The 23541-nt window shown below is 40.2% G+C and overlaps 2 protein-coding genes across 3 annotated transcripts in view; both read right to left on the minus strand.

Annotated features, from left to right (window-relative positions):
• Positions 1-8832, minus strand: part of abca4a (ATP-binding cassette, sub-family A (ABC1), member 4a) — a 40379-nt gene extending 31547 nt beyond the window's left edge. The window contains exons 1-6 of the mRNA XM_024280435.2: positions 7681-8832; positions 6518-6611; positions 6277-6418; positions 6057-6196; positions 5069-5196; positions 2345-2542 (exon numbers count right to left, since the gene is read on the minus strand). Coding sequence (XP_024136203.2) covers positions 2345-2542; positions 5069-5196; positions 6057-6196; positions 6277-6418; positions 6518-6611; positions 7681-7824 — 846 coding nt within the window. The 5' untranslated portion in view covers positions 7825-8832. The remainder of the gene's footprint in view (positions 1-2344; positions 2543-5068; positions 5197-6056; positions 6197-6276; positions 6419-6517; positions 6612-7680) is intronic.
• A 1222-nt stretch (positions 8833-10054) lies between these two features.
• Positions 10055-23541, minus strand: part of arhgap29a (Rho GTPase activating protein 29a) — a 36925-nt gene continuing 23438 nt past the window's right edge. For both annotated transcript variants that reach the window (XM_024280232.2, XM_024280233.2), the window contains 19 exons: positions 23243-23315; positions 22884-22944; positions 22372-22518; positions 21260-21324; positions 21054-21164; positions 20883-20963; positions 20600-20779; positions 20379-20516; positions 20039-20229; positions 17350-17513; positions 16811-16936; positions 15931-16029; positions 15690-15847; positions 14833-15021; positions 13967-14104; positions 13650-13885; positions 12138-12435; positions 11956-12058; positions 10055-11880 (listed from right to left, as the gene is read on the minus strand). In XM_024280232.2, coding sequence (XP_024136000.1) covers positions 10964-11880; positions 11956-12058; positions 12138-12435; positions 13650-13885; positions 13967-14104; positions 14833-15021; positions 15690-15847; positions 15931-16029; positions 16811-16936; positions 17350-17513; positions 20039-20229; positions 20379-20516; positions 20600-20779; positions 20883-20963; positions 21054-21164; positions 21260-21324; positions 22372-22518; positions 22884-22944; positions 23243-23315 — 3475 coding nt within the window. In that variant the 3' untranslated portion in view covers positions 10055-10963. The remainder of the gene's footprint in view (positions 11881-11955; positions 12059-12137; positions 12436-13649; positions 13886-13966; positions 14105-14832; positions 15022-15689; positions 15848-15930; positions 16030-16810; positions 16937-17349; positions 17514-20038; positions 20230-20378; positions 20517-20599; positions 20780-20882; positions 20964-21053; positions 21165-21259; positions 21325-22371; positions 22519-22883; positions 22945-23242; positions 23316-23541) is intronic.

A 23541-nucleotide genomic window follows, 5' to 3' on the forward strand; every position in this document is an offset into this window, starting at 1 on the left:
TGGAAACATTGCAAAGCAGTCAGTGTCCAAACACACAAACTATAAAGTAAAATTATTACTGAATACAGAAAAATACACATGAAACATTGTGAGATGCAGTACTGCGGGCTGGTAAACACAGACAGACGGTCAGGAAAGATCCTCTTGGCACAGCTTCATGGGATTTTGTCTGGGTGAGGACGACGCAGGGGTTCATGTTTACTCTCACCGTGTACTGATCACCAAACACAACGGTGTATCTCCACCACGCTAACAATAGAATTCAGTCTGTCTGCCCACCTGTTGCATTGTGTTTTTTGGCAGCAACACAGCTTGTACTTAATCTTTTTTTTACACAATAGATTTTTTTCAAGGCTAAAAATATATGTGCCTTGAAGAAATAGGAATATGTCATAGCCTATTTAAATGTATTAAAAATGGAACACACAATTATAAATTGTTTACCATAAAACTATGCAAAAACAGAATTTTAAGAAAGTAAAAATATTTTAAGAAAAATTGTCCCATTTTCTGTCTTGTACCGTCCCCATTTCCCATCATCCATCTCTTTACACTCTCTCCTGCTAGCTTACAGCCTCTCACACGTCCAATCTAACATTACTGGGTCAACAAAAATGGCGAGCAATATTGGATCTATCCAGCTGTACAATTTTGAGCCAGATGCCAACTTGGATGAAGAAAACGATTCTTCTACAAGTGGATGCACTGGAGCTGAGTAGGGAGATGGTGGTCTGCTGACAGTAGCTTCTGCATCACAACTAAAAACTTATCTAACTGAATTTTTTCCACCTGCTACTCAGAAAATACTCAGAAATGCCAATTTAAGCTAAATTTTCTTTCAATATGCCCTCCACAATCAGAAAAATGCCACAAGTACAAGTTAAAAACACCAAAAAGACAATTTACTTCAGAGTGGACCTTTAAATAAAACATGTCAGTGGGGTAAGAAAGCGGTTTCTTTACTGCATTAAAGGACTTTCAGGGTTTTTGTGGGTTTGTAAAGCTTAGATTGAGATGTGGAAGTACTGTAGCACAGAATCCACTGCTGAGGAGCCTTTGGGCCAATGGTTTTATTAGAGAAACCACTGAACTATGATCAGTATAGGAGCAACGTCTAATAACAAAACAGGTTTATGAGTATTTGAACTACTGCTGCAGCTCAGCCAACTGGAATACCGACATAATCTTTATACAACTTGCAGCTGGATTAGTGGTGGCTCAAAGCTGCTATTCTTTTTGGTTTATCTGACTAATATTTAAGCAACTCAGCGAGCTGCCAAATCCACTAAAACCCAGACTTCAGGTCATATCAGCTTGTAGATATTTGGTTTGACTCTGCAGAGGATGATCTCATGAAAACTGAAAGCTAACAAAATGGAGCTTTCCCTAATTCTGACCTGGTTCCCCTAGATTTTAGGGGACTGAAACCTTCAAGGATTTCTTGCAGATAACATCCCAGTAGGAACCAGAAAGTCAAATTTCACCCTTTATATAAAGAAGACACTGACTTGTATTTATGGTATTAGGATAAATAAAAATACATTAGTTTATTCAAGCATAAATAAAACAGAAACATAGAGATAAAAAAGCTTTTTTTTTTTCTAAAATATGAATTAGTTTCTCGTTCTTTAGAGGTTCACTAATGTTCTTTCAAAATAAAACACATTCTGTACCAAATAAAATCATCTCAATGCAGTAGTAAGTAGTGAGATGTCAGTACTGACAAAAATAAATAAACAAACACAAAACCACCGTTTGTGGTGCATCTCAACCAGAAATTCATAAATCTAAATAAAAAATAAACAAACTAGAGCTAACGAAGTGACCGGTATTATGTTTTTCCTAATTAATATCCTTGAATTTTTCAAAAATAGAATTCTGGTGCGTGAATTCAGTTTGTGTGTAGTGACTTCAGATTGTTTTTCTATGGTAAACAGCACTCAAATATCTGTCAAAATGCTCCCATTTTGGTAAACGAAGACAAACTGCTGGATGGATTGTTGGGGGATCATGGGTATTGTAGTCAGGATCCCGATGGAGCGATTCATACTCTCCTTCAAAGTTGAAAAACCTTTGACTTTTAACACTTTTTTGCTTAATAAACCTACAATATAAACCTAGAATATGTCACTTTTTCAAATGAAAAATATTGTATTTTTCTTTAACCAGATAGCCACAATGGAGGGATTAAAGATCCACACTCTAGAAAATAACAGTGTCCTTGGATATTTCATTCTCTTGGTACGAAATGCTTTGCAGACACTGAACATAAAGAAAATGGAGCAATTAAACAGTTTTAAAACCTGACCCGTGTAAGTCCTGGAACAGGGTTAGACGCACTGACCAGGCGGAAAAGCTTGAAGAAGTCGACGTTGGCGTAGAATTTGTCCTCGATGATCTGCAGGCGCTGCGGCGTCAGGATGCACATGGCGTTCCGGACGGCGTAGAGGCCTCTGCGGCTGGGAAATATCAGGAATCGCTCCAGCAGGTTCAGGCTGCAGGCGATGTCTTTCAAATGCAAGTCAGGGACCCCAAAAGCAAACTTGAAGAGAGGAGAAGAGAAGGGTTAGAAGATGGAAACAAAGGTAGACGTGGGCTAGTGTGTTGATTATTATTGTGCATGTGTGCCTGAGGACTGTCAACTGTTTGTTGATGAACAAACAAGACCTAAAGCAGAGGAAGTCTTTTTAGCAAAATTTCCTCTTTATTCTGAAACTTAAAAGTAGACTTTTACAACGTTCTGATTTGCCATCTGATTGTGCTTGCTCCCAAATTGTCGATGTATTCGGTCAAAGTGACTGCTGTCCACAAATGTTTAGTCAAACTGAATGCTGCAGGCCAGCTGTACTCAGGCTGTTCAGACCTGTTTGTCTGCATGTCAAAGAGTTTGTTCCTACATGTTTGCACATCCAATAGGTGTATTTAGGTCAAAATGTATGAGGAAAATATAGTTTTGTAAAAATTGAAATAAAGATAGTGTAAATGTTTTGTTTATGAGTGTTATGGAAAAGCTAAACTAAGAGGATGTCGAGCTAACTTCATTGTGACCATAAATGCTGATTTACTTATTTTTACTCATTAATAATAGCCATTAAGAGCTTAACCTTTTGAAGTCTTTGCATAATAAAACACGTTAGCCTCTTTTTTAAGGTTTTTGGAATGACTAAGCTTTACAACTTGGCTTTGTATCTATAGATACCAAAAAAAAAAAAAAAAAAACTACAAAAACAGACATTTCAGGCTATAATTATCACACATGAAATCATAGGAATGTCTAAAGAATTTCAGGGGGGGCGGAGCTAGAACATTTTAATTGAGGGGTGGGGCTCAAAACTTTGAAGGGGACCAGATGAGATCAGCTTTTGTTGTTGTTTTTGCCATGTTTAAAGAAGTTGCGTTGATGATTTCTGCATTTTTGCCAATAAAGATACAATCATTAACTCAAAAATTGGGGCGAGTCCCTTTAGCTCCTCCCCTGACTTGTGCTTACTCTTAAGCTACCTTTGCATCTCCCTTAGCAACGGTAGGGAGTCGAAAGAGTCGAGTCTCAAATGATGGGAGCCAATACTTTAAGTTGTTTTTCTTTTTTTGCTGCATACTCTCTAGAGGCCACATCATAAGCAATTTGTGAGTCAGGGAAGTCGAGTTTCAATGTTGAGATGCCATCTAAGGTCCTGTCAGTCTGGAACTCGCACGATTAGAGCAGCGCGAGTTCAAATACTAGAACACTAGTGAGGTCACTGCATCACCTCAACCAATCAGGGACTCAGATGGGGTGGAGTCATGGAAGATCAGTCCAATTGTTCTCGAACTTCAAACCATTTCCTTAACCCACAGTATCCCTTTCGGGACAGCAAGATTGCTTGACGTTTAATTATTTAAAACAATAAATGAAAAAAAATTAAGTAATAAAAAAATAAACAAAGCAAAAGAACTAGCATGGCAACATTTGATTAAAATATTTTGCAAAAGAATGGTTTCTAATGTAAGAAAAGCTAAAAAAAATTAGCAATTTTAAGGCATCTCATGTACACTACAAATTAAAGCATTTATTATTAGTAGTATATTAACATACAAAGCATTATTTTTTGTAAAGTTATGATAAATTAAATGTCCACAACAAACCCTTTGTTAAGAATCGAGACTGAAAAGAGACGATTCTTTCCAGGGAGTCGAATTGGAAAAATCAGCTCCCGAAAAAGAATCAAAGTGGCCATCTCTACTTCCAATGACTATGAAAAGACGTGTAAATGCACATTTTGGGGCTTTTTCGTTTAAATCTCTTTTGTTTATACGTAGCTTTGCAAGTTTCTGCTACCAGGGCTTGATGTAGAAAATGTTCGGCCATTGAACTTTAAACTTTGACCAATCATGGACTCGGATTTGTAGTGAGGATCTCCCTTTTAGTTGACAGGAGTGCCAACCGTTTGAAAATTGATTGTGGAGGAGAAACCAATAGTCTTTCATATATCAGAATAGAGCTATGAAAGAAAAAACAGGAGATTTAAACTGCTTCCAACTGTAGGAGGCGCTGGTAAAACGGTAGAAAAAAAAGAAGAAGAAGAAGCCCCTCCCTGTTTGTTTAGTGTGAACCTCATGGGCTAAAAGCTCATTAAAGAACCTGGGTTTAGCGCGTTTTTTAGGGACAATAAAGTACTTTATTACAGGATCCATGATTAACGTAATTCCAGTAGATTCTGAAAGAAAAAAGCGGCTCGTCGAGCCACTTTTTTCTTTCAGAATCTACTGGAATTACGTTGATCGTGTTAACGGTTGAAAAGTTACAGTGAATCAAAGAACATAAACACTGGAGCTGTAGTGTTAAAAGGTTAAATTGTACGACAAACTGTCAGAACGTGTGTTTTTATTCCGATACAGTCACCAAAAGCAAGAGAGGGAGACCTGCCCGGGGCTCTGTCTGGTAGAATAACCAGTCTCCGCTGCTGAAACTGATATTGCCAAACTAATTAGATGTTCTAGTACTGATGTTTGACTCCTGCAGAGTTGTTATTTGATTTTTTTATATGTACTTGTGTGTTTGCACATGCTTCAGTCAGGTTCTTTGTACCTGTTCAGGCCTGATTTGGGCATGAACCAGATGATACACCACAGACTCAGTCAGAGGAATGTCTCTCAGAAGGAATGCCGTCAGAGTTTCGTCATCCTTCAGGATAGTCTCCACCATCACTCCTCGACCTGCAGTGAGAAAAACCACGCGGAGGAAAATCTGTCTTTTTATGGTTGTTTTTATTCTGTTTTCCAATGAAAAAAGAAAAAAGAAAAGAAACAAGTTGAGTTGGAAAAACCTGGTTTCACCTGAACATTTTATTGGCAAGTTGCAACACGTGTGGTGGTGTTTTTAATTAGAATAAAAACAGGAAGGTGAGTTTCTGTCTCTTCCACCTCCAAACTGTCACATAACTTCCAGTCGCCTGCTTGCCCGTACTTGAACAGAGTTTGCTTTGCAAGACAAAGTGTAACTTGGCTGTTTTCCAATTGTTGCCCTAATGAACTGATCTTGTGATGCACCAAGTGGGAAAAACACCCTCTAATAAAACAAAGAAAAAAACCTTTAGGAGTGAACAGGAGAAGCAGATACACAACAAAAAAGAGCAGCTTTTTGTTGCTATGTACCCACAAATCAACACTCTTGAATTCAGTTTTCCTTTTGGAAGTTCATGGGAACTTCACAGGAATGTGAATCTCTGTTAGTACGTCCACATGCTTCTCCATCTGGACGATGAATGGAATGCACGCCCCCATACCCATCGCCTTTTTTTTTTAGGCCGGCAGGATTTGGGGTTTACAAAACAGCAGTAAATCTGAGCAAAACCACGAAAGTTCCCCCAGCAAAGGTTCCGACCTGCATCATCTGAGCAAACAACACGCCGGAGGCAAAAGTAAGCAGCTTACGTTACGGATCCCTCTTAAACCATATGGTATAATAGTATTACAACATCTAGACAGACAGATTAATGGGTAAGTACGTGAGGCGTGACACACAGGTCATATTTTTACCCTTTTATTTAGTGTATTTTTGACAGTGGCGAACTGACCTGAGACCTCCTCAGGATGAGAGCGCAAGGTGTTCATAAAGTTACTCATAGCGTTGAGTTCCCTCCAGAGGCGTCCCACCTCCAGGAAATCAGGATCCGGGAAGAGAAGCTCCTCAGCATCCGAGTACAGCCGTGCCAGTCTGAGGTCAAAATTAAACCATTTTTATTTTTATTTTTAGAAATATGATCCACCATAAACTCCTCTAGTTCTGGCACATACATAGAGTTGTTATAGTTGGACACCAAGCCGGGAGATTCACCGCGGGTGGGGTGCTGGAAACACGGGTTGTTGGCGTTGCAGAAGATCCCCTGGATCCATGGCAGGACCCCGGCTGAAGGCATGGCTTTGTTAGGGAAGTGGCCTGAAGGGAAGATGTCCAGATGGGTGGGGGGGGTGTATGGAAATCTGCCCAACCCTGCAGCTTAGAGTCAGTGTAAGGTTATGTTTTTGTTTTACTCACATTCATGTTGGCGGTACAGCGGATTCACTCTTCTGAGCCACACCAGTCCGATAAAGAGCATGACGGGCCACATGATCTCCACAAAGAAACGCATCTGGAGGAAACAGGATGAACTTGTTTTGATCTATTATAAAATTGTTCTGAATGGTCTTTTAATTATGATTGATTTTAAGCCAAAATAAAAATAAAAAATCTGTCATTTTCTAGGACATAGTTTCTGAGGAGCAGAAGTAATTCATTAAAAATTTGCCTCTGAGAGCAACCCCGCCCCCTCTTCCCCTCCCAGTTACTAAGAGTTATTTGAACCAATTCGAATTCTTCCCTTCTCCCTTCCCCTCCATTTGAAGGTAAATTTTCCATTTAAGTGTGTCTGAAATATATATATATTTTTAAAATCCGAGTCTCCAAATACAAAGCGGTTACAAAGTCCTCCGTCGCGCCACGTCACGCTAAGAAGCGCTTTTCTTCACGTGGATGCGCTCTGGAGTACAGAAGTTTAAATTTAAATGTAAGTAATGACTTTTTGTTGTAGCATGACTTTTTAAGTTATAAAATTATTGTAGTTATGTATATTTGGGTGCTGGGAGCTCTGCGCTAAAGCTAGCTGACTGGCGATTAATTGTGACGTCATTCAATGAAAGTGACGTCTGAAATATGAGACACTATTTTTTCATAACTCTACGTTTGAAGGGCCAAATAAAGGGGAAGGGAGAGGGAAGAATTCAGATTGAGCCTTTGTTTTTACATTCTCCCGCTAGCAGTTTTAAGTCAGATGCTAGCTCAGATGGAGAAAAAACAAAGACGTAAGTGGATCTAGTCGTCTACAATGGATACATCATAAGGGAGCTTGTGTCCCGCCCATTGTTTTATCCACATCACAAGTACAATCTTCATCAAACTGTTTTTTTAAATTTTTTGTCTGCTCCTATTTAAAAGTGATTGGATAAATAAATATTCCAAAATGTCATTTTTAAGCTTAATTTTCTTTTTATATCATTAGAAAAAAATATTGATTTTCATTGCAGTGAGTCTTTAAGTCCTGACAGTGTGAGATAAATCAACACAAAACAAAAACACTCAAAAGTAAAACCAGTTTAATTAAATATGTATTAACGGTCTGGGCTGGTTAAAGATATAGAAGGAATTTGGGAGAAAATATTTACCCTTTGTCTCCTACGGATGGTCCAGTTCTTCCACAACAGGAGCCTGACCTGTCCTCCTGACCCCATGGTGCCCTCACGACACCCCCACAGGGGCTGGCTCCACCAAAAGAAACCTGCATTCAACCAGTCTGAGATCATCTCCATCGACGGCCAAATCCATCTTTTGTTCTTCTAAAACGTTAGCTTTTATCACCATTATGACAAGCGTCCTTCTGGTGAAAGCGCCATACGAAAGCTCGCAATAGCTCAGTAATGAGGATAATGAGCTCAAGACACTTTAGTGCTCACAGTAATAGTTCTACCACTCATTTGTCTCAATATTCTACCATTTTCATTTATATATAGTGTCACCAATTATAAAAAATTCTGATTTTATGCATTTTTTTAAGACTCGCCCAATGAACATAACAACACAACTGCTAATACCATACTACGATTTATCGAAACTATTAAGCAGAACGCAACATTCTGACTCACCTCAGAGAAACGCTGGTAACATAGGCTGATCCTGATCAAATGAACCAACATAATAGCACATTTTCTCTTACAGTTTGCCTCCCGCTTGCTAACGTAGCTCCTTCCCAGACCTTGTGAACAGTTAAGCAGATTGATTTAATCTCCTTTCTCAGTTCTGGGAGACGGCTAACACCTCTCTCCATTTGTAGAGACCTTCATGACCTAAACCGCCTGGCCTTTCTTTCATTGGTTACATAATCCAACAACTGCTACATTGGTTTTGCCATTAGAGGAAATATCCCAAAATATGTTATGTTTTTCTTTTTTTACATTTTTTTTATTGCCTTTAATTTGACCTTGTAAAGCCCTTCCCACCAAAGATTTGGGAATTTAGATGTTTTTAAACCTTTTTTGCAATATAATGTTATAATCAGATATATATATATATATTTATATTAATTATAATAATGTGGGTGATTTGGTAAGTTTTTGCTCACAACAATGTTAGTTTAGAATATTGACAGTTCAGGAAAAAGAATATTTATTCAGCCGCTGTCTCATATTTGATCCCCACATTTTTAACATGCTACAACTGCATTATGACGAATTAATTTGCAACTTTTTTTTTTCAATTTTCAAAACAAAAAGTAGTAATTAAAAAAAATGAATAACAATAGATGAGTTATTCTTACTATAACGTTTTGAAAATTAGCTAAATTTTTTCCACCAAAAGTAGTAGTTCACTTTCGGCTTATCCCTTTCGGGGTCGCCACAGCGTAACAGCACCCACTGTTTCGCATCAGTGATTTGGCAGAGTTTTTACGCCGGATGCCCTTCCTGACACAACCCTGTACTTGAGGGGCACAGGGACCCAGTTAGGCAGCAGCGTCAAGGGTCTTGCCTAAGGACCCAATCTGGGTGGGGATCAGTGGACAACCCTGGAATTTTTCCACCAAAAGTGTTTGCCATTTTGTGATGAGCAGGAAAAGCTCTTCTACTGCCCCTAGTGGAATGATGGTGAACTACATGTCGAAAACATGGACCAAGTAATATCCATTGATTGTAAAAATAATTCTTATATACAGGCTATGGTTATATCCAATGGATTTTGTTTTTAATACGGAAAATTTTGATCATACTAATGATACAAATACTTATAAAGAGTTAATTCAAAGCATTCTAAGCTAGCATAAAAAGCATGAAGGCTAATTTGGGAAATTTTAAAGTTCATTTTTTCCTTATAACTTTATTTTCAGGATATTGTTTTAAATTACATTTATTCTCAGTTGCTTATTTAACAAAAATGTTGAAAATTGAAACAGAAATTTGTGGACAAGTTTGCACATGTATACCTAAATTGATCAATCAGTGCAAACTAGCACTTTGGGATGAATCTTAGGCTATATCCAAATACTCACTCTAATCATTAGATAATAAAAAACTATAGAGTGCAGGACTATCTAGTGCCCTGGATTTTAAAAGCAATTCAGACACCATGCTTACTACTTTTTTGTTTTTTAACGCAAGTTTGAATTCACAAAGTGAAAATGTAATAAAAAGAAACATTTCACTACATTTATTTATGACTCTATTGTGTTTCTGATAATGAAAATGATAAATATTTTAAATTATTTTAAAACAATGTTTCTTTTTTTTGCAAAAAAAATGTTCGAACACAATGCATTGTGGTCTAAATTCGCCAATGTAGTGAGGATCGATGCACACTGGTTTTTCGCAAAGACTTCTGGGACATTTCTAGGGCCCTCGAACAGCACTGAAAAGTGAGTAGTGAAGAAATCCAGGCATAAAGGACAGCATGAATAGTAACATTTTAACTAATAATGTCTACAAACTATAAACTTATAAGAATTTGTCTATTTTTGCAAATACAGAATAAAACCAACTTTTTAACCAGATCACTTTTGAAGTTCTCATTTATTAACCTCCTCTTGAAATGTTTTGGAATGTAAAGATGTAAGACAAAAACAAATATTTACATTTTCAAATATATTTTAATAAGTTACAAAGGGGTGTTTGCTTCCATGTACCTGTTGTCTTACTTACAGTGAACCTTTCAATGTTTTTGCCAAACTTGTACATTACCACAAAAAAACCCATCAAAATAAAACTTCCTATCACTTACAAAGACTGTAAGATTTTGATTAGTCTCATCAATAAGCTAATAATAAAAACACCTTTGGCTATTAAAGTAATATAAATGTTAAATTAAAATGTATCAAAAGGAATGCCAGCACAGAAAACGGTGGCATTTGTAAAAGCTTTGAAGCAAAGTGGACACATCTATCTTCAACATGACAAACCCTAATGCTGGTATACATGTCCAAGGATTTATACTGGTGTACAGACAAGCTAATACGAGGATCCTACATGTAACAGTTTAAAACACTGCGGACAACACAGCTTTGACACAATGTGTAGGCAGACTTCAAAATAAGTGCGCTGAATCCTTTTTTGTTCTTTTTTTCACAGCTGCGACTACAATATACATATTAAGTAACAACAATGTTTTTGGTATATAAAATCAAGATAGTGACACTGTATGAACTTTGTACAAAATATTAAAAATAAAAATGTCATTGCACAGTTTGAATAAAAAACAATTATAAATATTGGTAAGAGGTGCCCAGTGTACTGAGGAATGTGGGAAGGATTTGTGTGTTGAAAGCATATAGTGGTTTAATCTGGCACAAATACAAATAACTTTTGATGCTGCATCACTCAGATGTTTTTTTTTTTTGTCATGGCACACACATCGCTCACTCTCCATCACTGTTTATGACAGTCCATGGCTTTTTTGGGGGGGGGGTCACACAAAATGAGCTTCCCTGTGTTCAACCTCTTGTAGACGACTGGGCCTTAGTCTCTGGTACACCGGTTTGCTCTGGTTCTGACCCAGTTCTTCTGGGCTAGAGCTGGGCTCCGGCTCGACATCCACGTCCTCCTCGAGAGGCTCGTCGACTGACACCTCTATCTCGATCCCCAGCTCTTCCTCCTCCTCCTCGTCCTCCTCGTCGTCCTCCTCGTCCTCTGCGCTGTTTGCTGACGCACAGTTCTGCAGCGCTTTGGATTTGCTCCCTGCTGGGGGCTTGTAGAAAGTCCCCGGCGGAGGCTGGAGGGTCCTCGGAGCCCGAAAAGCTGTTGAAACGGTGCTGTACTTGGTGACGTTGTCCTCCCTTTTTAACGTCCGACTGGGCCGCACCGCTACCGTGTACGGTCTGTTTGGGTAGACGGTGTTGATGGTGTTCCCCGCGCCTCCCAGAGACAAGTTTGACGGCATGGATGCCGATAAGCTGTTGGGATCCAGCGCCGAGTTCTCGGAGGGTGAGCTGGAAGCGAGTCTCCCGGCTCGGGAAGCAGCATCCTGGTTGTACTGTTTGTCCCACGTTCTGCGCAACGTTTGCGTGTCGATAAATGTACTCCGGTAATGCGTGCCGAGACGCAGCTTTGCCGTGTCCGTCTCGTCGACCTCTTTGATGGACTGGCAGCTACCTCCCTTCCCGTCGGCGTGGTCCGTGCTGTTCAAGGCGTTGTTCTCTTCCACGCGCTCCTGGCTGGGCAGCCGCTCGGGGGGCATGCTCACCGGCCGCGAGGAGAGGAGTTTCCCGCGGGGGTGCCTCAGCTGGACCCTGGTGACCGTGACGTGCTGGGACCGGCTGAGTCCTCTTTCGCTGGGCTTTGGTGCGTCAACGTTTCCGTTAAGATTGTCAGAGTCCACATCGCCAGCTACAAACACGAGAAAATGATAGTTATGAACTTATTTTAACGCAGAAAATGTGCAGGTTTTTTGAAAATACTAACCAAGATCAAATTCACTTCTGTTTGGCACGTTTTCCCGAACCTCTGCGAGTAAGTGCGATGAAGGAATTATGGAGGAGCATCTTTTATACGCCTTGGAGCTTTGCTGTAAGATCAGACACACCAATATATACATCTGCTGTGCATTTAACAACAAAATAGTCAAAAAAAAGATCATCAGCTACCTCCTTAATGTCTCCTAGTGACTTGGAGTGCCTGCTCAGCTGCTGCTCTTTCTCTTGCTGGGTGAGGGAACCATCAGCCTCGATGGGCGGGCTGCTACCAAGAGGACTGAGAGGCGTGTCGAAGACCATCTGGTAGTGTCTGATCAGGAGCTCCACGATCAGCGCCTGATAGGGGTAATCCACCAGAGAGGAGAGGGAAACGTCTGCGTCCGCCTGCCTCGGCTTGAGCAACGTTGGGCCAAAGATGATCCCCAGGTTACTGGCCGTCATCTTGTTTTCTTCTGAACACTCCGTCACCCTTCAGAGAAAGAAAAAAAATCAATGAAAAATACGTCAGAATGTTAACCCTTTAACAGCTGAGGCATCGCTGGTGATGCGTAAACACAAAATGGTTAAACACACTGTAAGTTTTTTAACCATTAACACGATGAACGTAATTCCAGCTGATTCTGAAGGAGAAAAGCGGCTCGTATGAGCCGCTTTTCTCCTTCAGAATCAGCTGGAATTACGTTCATCATGTTAACAATTAAAAAAATAACAGTAAATCAAAGAACATAAACACTGGATCTCCGGTGTTAAAGGGTTTCAGAGTTTGACCCTGGTCAAATTCATAAAAAAAAACAATTTTTCCATAAGGCTCCTTTGTTTTAGTTTTATCTCCATAGCAACCATTTAGTTTTTTGGTTGCCTGGGAGTGACGATCACATCGATATAATTTTTAGAAGAATCGGCAAAAGTAAATTCTTGGATTTCCTTAGCAACAGAGGTTTTTCTTAACCACAACCCTAATATGTTCATATCTTATGTTGAATTGTCTTGTTCAGCTTTAGCCAACAATTCTTGTGTTCACTTTTCCACAATATTCCAGTAAAACATTTAAGGAGAATTAAATATTTTTAGCCCTTGAAAAAAAAAAGACATACTATAATTTCCACATTATGAGGCACACTTTAAAAAATATGCCAGCAAGAAAGGAATGTCATTTTAAGGAGGTGATAGCTAAAAATCCCTAGAAGTTTAAAGTTTTAGGCGAGTCTAAAGGTGATTTTTAGTTTCTTTAATTCAGGAGGAAGGCCTCTTCCAAAGGTCAAGAAAACTCCAGTTGTGACTGTACACTTAACCTGATGTGAAATTTTTTGAAAATCAATTGAACAAAAGTTTTTTTTTATTTTTCCCATATTGTGGAAAAACAGGAAAATTTGTAAATTTCTCACTTTGTCAAAAAATAGCTACAAAGCTGTTGATCCTGTGGCCATCCCATAATAGTTTCAAAACTTTTTTTTAGATTTTGAATTTTTTTTGAGCTGCATAAGAGATTTTGGGGTTGTTCACTATACCCATAATTCATTTCTCCGGGTACTAAGTAAGTACAAATTTTGTTAGGTTTTTTAATATGAAGCAAAAAGCAGAGAATGAATGAAAGAAGAATTCCAAATACAATCTGGTCCTTCCAGTCCAGGACTGCAGATTTAGAACCCGATCCCTTTTCCTTTAGGACTGCGCTCCACTAACCTGTGAAGATGCTCTATGAGGAACTGCAGAGTCTTGTAGTGAGCTGGCGGTAAATGTCGCAGCAGATCCTTCATTTTGAAGAGGACTCGGTTCAGGTCCACGCTGACCTGAGCCGGGCTCACGGGGTTGGTGTTGAGCCGCAGAGCTTCCATCTCCTCCACAATGATGCTCTGGCTTTCCTTGGCCAAACCGATGAAGTCGTTGTAGTAACGGAACAGGATGAGCGGCTCAGGAAGCTGGAGAGTGAAACAAAATATAAGAGAAAACACAAAAATACACAATTTTCCTTTCATTTTCTCGATGTCTCTTCTACTCACCTGTCTCAAGTAGAGTTTGAGCACGTTGCTGATGTCGTGAGGATACAGTTCAGAGAGCTCCACCAGGTGCTTGCCGTTCTCAAAAGCTTGGCACAACTTCTCCACACGAGACTTGGCACCATTCACGCGGTAGATCCCCTTCACAGCACAAAAAAACAGGAAACCTAAATGCCACTTTTCACCCCTCAATTGTGCAGACAGCTACAGAATGAGATGATAAAAACATCAGTCCTCAACAAAGGAAAAAACTCTCATAATCTTTTTTTGATACGGACTACATGCCAGTCTTTTTTAGTTAAATGATAAAGACCCACTCAAATGAAATTGGTGTTTTTGTAGAAATGTTCTCATGATGGACATATATAAAGAAAATTAAGCTAAAAATCGCATTTCTGAGGATTTTTTTTCGGTACAAATTTAAACAAATGGAGGATGTAAATAGAGAGCTCTCAGCAATGGTGAGGGGGCGGGGTTACTTCATACAAACAGTCCCGCCCACAACTCAGAGGTGAATTTCTGATGAACTACTGCCACTCTGCAGAAACTATGTACAAGAAAATTACTTTTTTTGGGCTAAAAACATATAAATAATATAAATTAAAATATGATCGGAGTGGAACTTTAATGTTTTAACACTTTTCTTTCTTGTAAACATGCTGACGTGAAAAATTACACAAACCGCTTCATCAGATCAAATGTAGCATCTTATTTTTGGAAAACCATATTTTTTGGACTATAAATTGCTCAAAAATGCATTATAATGAAGAATCAAACCATATATAACTCCAAACAATGCACAAACATGCAACATTTACTTTGAAAAACACAACCCCAGCAGAGCGATGAACCTCCTCGAGTCTGAATACCTTGATGTTCAGCGCTCTGTTCTCGATCTCCGACGTGCACTTCCGCACAATGAAGGGGATCCCGTCGGGACTGTTTTTAGCCGCCTGCGAGAAGTCGATGCCAAACAGGTGAAGCTTTCCCTGGAGCTTCTTGTGGCCGCACTGGATGGCCAGAGTTTCCAGGCACTTCTTGTGACAGGCCAGCGAGCACTGCAGAACACAACCAACAACAGCAGCTCAGTCGCTGAACAAGCACAGATTGTGAGTTTCAGCATAAAAGCAGGAAACAGCAGAGAAACCCAGGATGACCTGCAAGATAAATAACAAATTTGAGCGGCTCTTTTTTTAGTGTGTTTTTTTTTCCTTTTTTTTGTAATCTAGCAGGATTCGTGGGAACTTTCACGAAAGAGAAGTGACCCCTTGAAATATGCAGGGCTGAATGATTCCAACACACAGCAGCAAGTTACTCAGTTTGCCTGTCAACAGAAATTACATAATCCATTTTCCATTGTTACTGTCTTGTTCGGTGTGTCTAATAAATATGGACAGAAACTTGATCTAAAGTCAATAGTTGAGGGGGAGTGTGCAGGGATGAAGGAGAGGATTCTTCGGCAGACAAACAAAGCCTCTTCAGTTTCCCCCAGCCCGCTCCCCTGACCGAGAGCAGCCGGTGTCTGAGGACACACGGTTGCCAGTTTCAACTTTTCCTTTCTTCGGAGTCTTCTTTCAGCCAGCGCTGTGATGAGGTGGCTTTTGTCTTTTGTTTTAGTTTGGGTTTTCGCTCGCCGTGTCCGATAAAGAAGCTGCTGGGAGGCTTTGGCAGCCGCCGCCAAAGTGCTGTGGGTGTTCAAAAGAGGAAAAGAGTTTTTAGGAGTTACCTCCTCACACTCCGCTCCGTGAAACACCACCAAGCTGTCGCACTCTCTGCACTTTGAAGGAGCTCGCAGCTTCCTCAGCTTGTGGGTTTGGGCCGCTTTGGACAGCTGGGTGTTTCTGAAGGGGCCTGGGGAGCTGGCGGTCTCTATGTCGTTTAAGCCTGAAGAGTAAAGAGAAAAAAAATGCTGGACTGAAAGCCAAGTTTTACTGCATTTACAGCCACAACATAGGAGAGTGACTCACTGTTATCAGAAGGCGATGGGGGCTCCCTGTCGTCCAGGTCGTCAGCGGATGACATCGTCCCTGTGGAGGGAGTTCGGGGTAACCTCCTCTTGAAATCCCCTGAACAAGAAGGCACGACACAGAAGTAAGCCCACATCTTCAAAATCATACTGCTGTGGGGTCTAAACTGAAGAAGACTTCGAGGATCTGGTGAATCTAATGAACTAAAGGTGTGGCTGTTGACTAGTGGGGGGAATGTTAGTGATTGGTGGTCATTTACATGTATATGGACCAATCAACCGACGTCTGCTGATCTGTTTTATTTCTATTATTGTTTTCATGATGAGGCCTTAAATGAAGTTAATCAGGGATAAACTCAGACATCGTTCACACTCTGGAGGAAGAAACATGACTTCAATCCAAACAGTCCAACACAAGTCAACCATGCTACCCAAACACGGGGAAACAGTCATGGTAAATTGACCAATTTAAGCAGAATTAAATATTTTTAGCCCTTGAAAAAAAAAAAAAAGATAAGGCTTAGCTTCTTAACACATGTATTTTCCTGAGAGCTCAGACACTCAGTGTAAAACTGTAAAGAATTACCCAGAATATTTTCTACGTCACAAATATGATCGTTTTGAAACAGAATTTTTTGTCTGCTTTAGATTCATGCTGATTTCAAGAAAGAAGCTTGATTTTATTTAAATAAGTCCTCCATCATGAGAATAATGCCACACGATTATGTTAAAAACCCCCAAACCACCATTTTTGTTACTGTGTCTTAAGCTGTTCAGAAATCCCTGAGTGCCTATATTCAGTCGGTTTCATCAAGTTTTCAGGTGCATAATCTAATTGTAAAGTGCAGCTGTGAATGGTTGGGTTGTCCAGGTGTTTCTACCTGGACTTGCTGTGGGGGAGTCCATGGAGCGGGACTCGCTGCTGCCTCCTGCGCTCTCAGAGTCGCTGCACATTCCTCCTCCCTGACTGGTGGAACTCCATTGTCGAAACGGGCCCTGGATCCGGCCTGCACAAACAGAAAACAATAAAAAAAAGAATTTACGAGTTGTTCTTGTACCAGAAAAAAGTTTGAGAGACGGTTCTAAACGTACTGTGTACGTGTTTCAGTAACTGCTGCATGTTCACAGGAAGTCAGTGGGTGCCACAAACCCTGGCAGGCATCCTCATGACAACATTTCCATGTATTTTAGTGTGAACTTAGCTCATTAGCTGATCCTGCCTAGAACTTTCTGTCCATAGTTAAAGGGAGATTCAGCTTCTCTTTACAAACTTAAAGTTCTACCTCATTCAGTTTTCAGTACCTGAAAGTGTCAGCAGCAAAGTAAACAGTATCCTGTACAATGTCACACAAAATCAAAACACACAGAACGAACAGGAATGACATTTCTCTGGAAGCGTGACTCAATGGAAGTTGCCTACCTTGGAAATCGCTGCTTCCATTGGAGCGTCTCTCTGCAACCTTGGCATGATGGGTACTGACCGAGCCTTCCACCTCGTCTCCGGCGTCTGAAGCCACAGACGGCTGCGTCAGGATGCTGTGAGAGGAGTGGCTGCTGCTTAGCGAGCGCTTCTTGGCGTGAACCCTAAACCAGAAAATAAAAAAAGACTGTTGAGAGAGAGTGGCGAAATATGCAATCTCCACATTTTCAATATCCTGATACAAGGAGAGATTTTAGAATTCAGAAGTTCCAAACTTAAATGTAGTTTCCCATCAGGCTTCTTTGGCAGAAAAAAATCTTCTAAACGTCAACAGATGCTGACAGAATTTTAAAAACCAACCATTGACTGTACATGAAAACTGGACAGAGTGACCCCACCACCTCCCGTTCCAAATTAAAAATACCTGTTGGCTCCAAGAAACCAAAATCACATCAACTTCTATTGAGAAATACACAGCTACTACTTAGTTATCATACTTGATAGAAAAACCATTATTGCTTTGCTATAATTTTTTTTTCATTTTCATGATAATCCTATTTTTTGTCATATTTTTTCTGTTGTGCAAATTCTTCAAGTTATAAACTGACCAATCAGATGCCTCAGTTAAAGTACGTCGAAGACTCAAAATGTTTGACATATCCTGCTGAGAAATGGTAGCTACGTGATGTGAGGAAAACTTGTGATGTGCAATATTAGTGATCAATATTCTGCTGATGATATGAATTTTGATATATGAACAAATAACAAAACAAAAACAACGAATACATCATTTCCACTTCACTGCAACAGTTCTATTTAAATAAACACAAGTTATTTAGAAAGTTATCTCAGTGGGAGACGAGTAAGAACTTGTATGTCGAGGAAACACACCAAAGATCTACTTCTCTGGTAGTGCTTCAATTTTTTGGCCATATTGCCCCGCTCTAGTTTACACCGCCTTTTCCAATACTCGTATTGCACGAGAAGATATTGCAATGTGAAACTTTTCGATTTCTGGACTGGACTTCTAACAAGCTCTTCCCTTGTTGGTGAAAGTGGCTACCATAAATATGTTGACTTAGACCGATTCTGGACCAATCACTGCTTACTAAGGTCGATGGGCTCCAACTTGACTTTATTTTGTTGGAGTAAGTCATTTTCTATGGGTGACATCACACTTACTCAGTCCAGTTCTCATATACAGTCAACAAACCAAATTCTTTTCTCTCATATAAATGAGCTTCTGCTGTCGTGAATTGGTAATTACGATTTTAAAGCCCATGAAAATACAACAAAACAAAAACAGCTTCATAAAAAACACAAATTCATTTAAAAACAATCAAATTGAATTGACTTGATGGTGGACAGACGATGGTCCCCATTGTTTACCAAAAAAATTCCCACAGTACCAAAAAAAGTAGGTCAGTGGTCTATATTTAAGATGTTGGGGAGCAGTGCAGTGGGCGCATGTGAACGTGGGTGTGTCATTTCCTCTCTCCCGAGCTGAATTCTTTTGATCAGTGGGATCAGAGTGTGGGGGAGGTGGGGGAGAAAACCAAGTGAGAACAAAGCACTCTCTTATTCCCGCCTGTCTGGTATGTGCGTGTGACCACAAACCTGTGTCAACACAACCCAATCGAAAGAAGTTTTAATCTGCGTCCTGGCTGACAAAAACTGCTCGCCACGAATCCCCAAATTGGCAAATTGGATCATGTTTTTTTTTTCATCTTTATATGAAATTTGGGAGTTCCCGAGTCATTAGTGATTAACCCCCCCTCGACACCCAGCTCTTCTGTTAGCTGACTACAGTCATTTCCACAGGAAGTCCAACCCAACTATTTAACACTTTCCAAAACAAGCTCCCCCACTCTGTCACTCCCCTCTCAGCAGTGAAGGCTGACATATCAGAGAACAACACTAATTATGTTCTATCTAAATCAAATCGTTCTGCTCACTCAGAATCTCTCGCACTGAGCTGGCAAGTCTGTTAAGGGACATTCCTTTCAAAGGAAAGGCTGATATTGCAGATAAAAGTACGTTTAAGAGGCAATAACAAAGCCCGTGTCTGATTTCACTCACTACTACCGAGTTAGCGGACTTTATAGAGCCCATAGACTGTATATGAGAACTGGACAGAGTGAGAGTGACATCACACTTCCAGCTCCAACAAAGTGAAGTAGATCCCATTGCTATTTTTTTGCGATAAAGACGTTGCCATGTTGGACCCAGAAATCATCACTCTGAGACTACATTTCTATGGCAACCACTCTCACCATTCGGGAGTGATCTTATTGGAAGTCTACATCACTCAAAGCAGGCTAAATGAAATCTGTCATTTTGAATGTTCAACACAAGACCAAACACTTTTATTGAGGAATATGATTGGCCAGGTTATAAATTTCGGTGCATTCAGGCTTGAAAAGCCTGTTGGTCCGGATCGAGTCATCGTAATTTGTACCGGATTAAGTCCTGATCCTTGCATTTGGTCTGTATTCAGACCGCCTTTCATCAAACATTTCAGCTCCAAACCAAAGCATGTCAAGATAGTTCACTTATTCAAACTTTATATTTCGCTGAACAATTTTGAACGTCTTTTTACTACTGTTTTGGGATATTCTGCACTATATAGTCTTTTGGGGGTTTGGGAGTAACAAATAGCAGTTGAGTTACTGCAGGACTGCACCCTTACCCTGACGTTTTTGTGGTAGGTTCATCAATTGAGTGGTACTCTAGGCGAGGAGCATCAGCAGGCAGACTCCGGACGAACTCGATGTAGCGCTGGCCGGGCTCGTACAGCTTAGCGTTTTCGCACAGACTCTGGTGGTTGACCGGCAGAGATACAACCTGAGCCTGCTGGAGCTGGAACCAGTTCACAGTCACCTGAAACAGAAACGGTCGTCATAATCCTCCACCTCACAATTTCTTTTTGCTTTCCAATGAAGCATGCTTTTCTTTCACATTTTCAAGTGAAAGGAGAGAGAATTATTCTAGGAACTCATTTCTTAGAAAATGATAAAATGCAAGCTTACAGCTTTGAGGGTGAGGTCACACTGGGAGACCATCTCTCGGATTTGAGTGATGATCTCACTCTTGGCGTTGGCCAGATCGACTCTCTTCACTCCGACGTCGAGCTGACAGGCCTTACAGTGCTCCCTGGCTTCTTCCGCCTTCATAAGAAAATCATTTTCAACATTAAAGTAAACAAAAGCCACATAGAAGCACCAATTGTCTCTGAAAGGAGGTGCTATACTTTCTGCAAGGCCTCCTCCTCCAGCCTGCGTCTCTTCTCCAGCTGCTTGGCGGCGGCTGGACCCCCTCCTGCATTCTGTTCCTCCTCTAGACGACTGGTGGCTACCTTGGCTTTCTCGTACTCCTCCTGCCGCTGGGTCTGCAGCAGCCGAGCCTTCTTAAGAGCGTTGTCTGCTTCGTGCTGAAGGGGCAAACACTAAAGTTCAGATGTCTGCATCTTCTACATTACAGGAGCTGCAGAGTAATTTTCTCATTTCTTGTCATGTTCAGGAGAATCCACTCACCATTTTCTTCTGCTCTCTCTGCCACTGCTCTTTGACCTCTTTCCTTAGTTTATCCAGCTCATTTTTTCGTCCCAGAAGAGGCTAAACAGAAGCAAACGGTTACTAATAACTGTTGCACAACTCCAGACAAAGTTTCACTCCAGCTTTAGAGCAGGTGCTGGGATTAGTTACCTGCATGAACTTGTTGCTTTGGAGAATGGCTGCAGTGCTTAGTACCAGTTGACTGTATTCGTTGTCATTTTTGAAAGCCGTCGTGTAGATCTCGCGGAACGGCATGAACTCCTAGAAGGAAAAAGAGAAAGTTTTGGCATCCTTCCCATGCATCAGCAAAAAAAAAAATGACACAACAGGGGGAATTAGCTGCAATGTTTGCTCACCTGCTGACTTGCAAGCGCTTTTGCAGTTTCAGCCATTTTGGCATAAGTCTTAGCACATTCAATGTCTGTAAAGGAAGACAACAAGAGCTTAGAATAACAGATTGCTTCCTGTCAAGCTTGATTAGAAATTAAACGGTCCTAACTTTTATAACAAAGAAAGAAAATTAATGAATTATCTGAAATAAAGCTGCAGACTGCTTTTAAGGCCTGCAGGTGCTAGCCATCCCCCCTTTGACCCACCCCCACATGAGTGGCTGCATGTTATACATTCATTAAAAAACACTTTTTACAAAATGGTGGCTTTTCTGTGGGTTTATTTCCATAGCAACTATTTAATTTTTTGGTTGCCTGGAGGCAACGAAAAAGTCAATGTAATTTTTAGAAGAATCTGTAAAAGTCAAATTTTGGATTTCCTTAGCAACAGAGGTTTTTTGTTAACAATGCCCACATTCCTGATACGTTCATATCATGTGTTATATCATTTTGTTCAGCTTGAGCCAGGGATTCGTGTATGAAATGTTCTCAATATTCTGGTAAAAATATGCAGGCGTCAAATATAGATATTCTAATTCCAACTTTTTTTTCCAAGTTACTTCCCAATGGTGCTTAATGAGTTAGAAGATAGATAGATGAAAATCCCTAGGAGGAGTTTAAATTTGTAGAAGGATTCAAGATGGTGACCTCTTCCTGAGGTCAAAGATCAATGAAACTTTGGTCTGGTTGAAGACTTAAGCTGGTGGCGTGTTTGTCAAATTTGGGGGAAATCGTTCAAGAAAAGCTTTCTTTTCCCACATTGTAGGAAAATGTGAAAATAGCACACTTTTCCACAACATGGCTACCAAGCTGTAGGTCTTGTGGCCATGCCATAATAATTTAAAAACTTCCTTTGAATAACCCTTACACAAGTTTTTGGTTTCATGAGGGAATTTTAAATAAATTTTTTTCTGTAATGCATTTTGTATCACGTGTGGTGTGAACGGAGCTTTAGAGATTCATTTTATTGTAACATAGCAATTCAATCATGCCAATGCAACATGACAAACTATTTACTGTTGTCATCCAACTCCATGTTTAGAAAACAGCCCCATTATCCTACACGTGTCTCAACTCACCCATACTGAGCCGCTTTTCCACCCAAGCCAGAAGCTCCTTGGTGTACTTGGACCATGCTTTAGCGTAGAGCAGCGCTGAGTCGACTCCGCTGTCCTGCCGCTGCAGCGCTCGATCCACCTCCTCGGGGCGAACCGGCTGAGATGGCCCTTCAATGTCAAAGAAATCATATGGGGGCTTGGAAAATATGGAGTTTAGCATTTCTAGCTTAAAAAAAGCATCTTTATTACAACATCCCAGACACAAGGTTTGCCAGCAACAGGTGTTCGAGTGAGCAGGTAAAACCTAGCTGACCTCGGGTGATGGTGATATGGGCTAATACCTTCTGAAGCCATGCAAAGCTGACAGCAGACGTTTGAATACAGTAATTACTGATCACCTCATTAAAGCCCACAAATATGTATAAAAAAAACCCAATAATGATTAGAAGAGAAAACTAAATAAAACTCCAGACCCATGAGAATGAGCTTTTCTCTTGAGAACAGCACCAGACCCCAGTAATAATCTCTCCTACCTGGTGGATCATCTTTCTCAGGACCGGATCCTCCAGATTCCACAGAAAGGTTCTCAAACGACTGGAAATGAGAGACATTTTTTTAATTCATTTTTTTTTAATGAAACTGGAGGGGCAGCGTTTCCAATCTAAAGCACAGAGCGCACTGCAAAGGTTTTAAATAGTTCTTATCAGGGTTTTGGCTTCCTATGTACAGAAAAACAACACAATAGCATCAATTCATCATTAACAGAGACAAACCGAGTTCACCAGTAAAACTAAACTCAACTTTTAAGTCTTTTTCCACAATAAATTTGAGCGGGAGAACATAAGCAATTGGTCAAAACATGAACGAAGAGGAAAAAAAAAAGATTTCTTACCCTACTTCTTTTAGTTAGGGGTAGCCCCAACACCGATCCATTCTCTACATCTCCCATAAGGAAGTCAGACACTCTACAAAAAAGGGGAAAAAAATACAAATAAGATGAAAGAAAAATACAGCAGAAGTTAAAAGAGACTTATTTGCGTTAGTCCTTTTGCCGATAATTCCCAAAACATATGTTAAATATACTTTTAATGCCTGTTTTCAGTGTTCTGTCAAACAGGTCATCAATATGTTATGACATAGAAAACTTAAGGCTTAAATTTTTTTTCTAATTTTTTTGCGTCATTTTTCTAA

Source organism: Oryzias melastigma, linkage group LG20, assembly GCF_002922805.2.
Source record: "Oryzias melastigma strain HK-1 linkage group LG20, ASM292280v2, whole genome shotgun sequence".
Taxonomy (NCBI): Eukaryota; Metazoa; Chordata; class Actinopteri; order Beloniformes; family Adrianichthyidae; genus Oryzias; species Oryzias melastigma.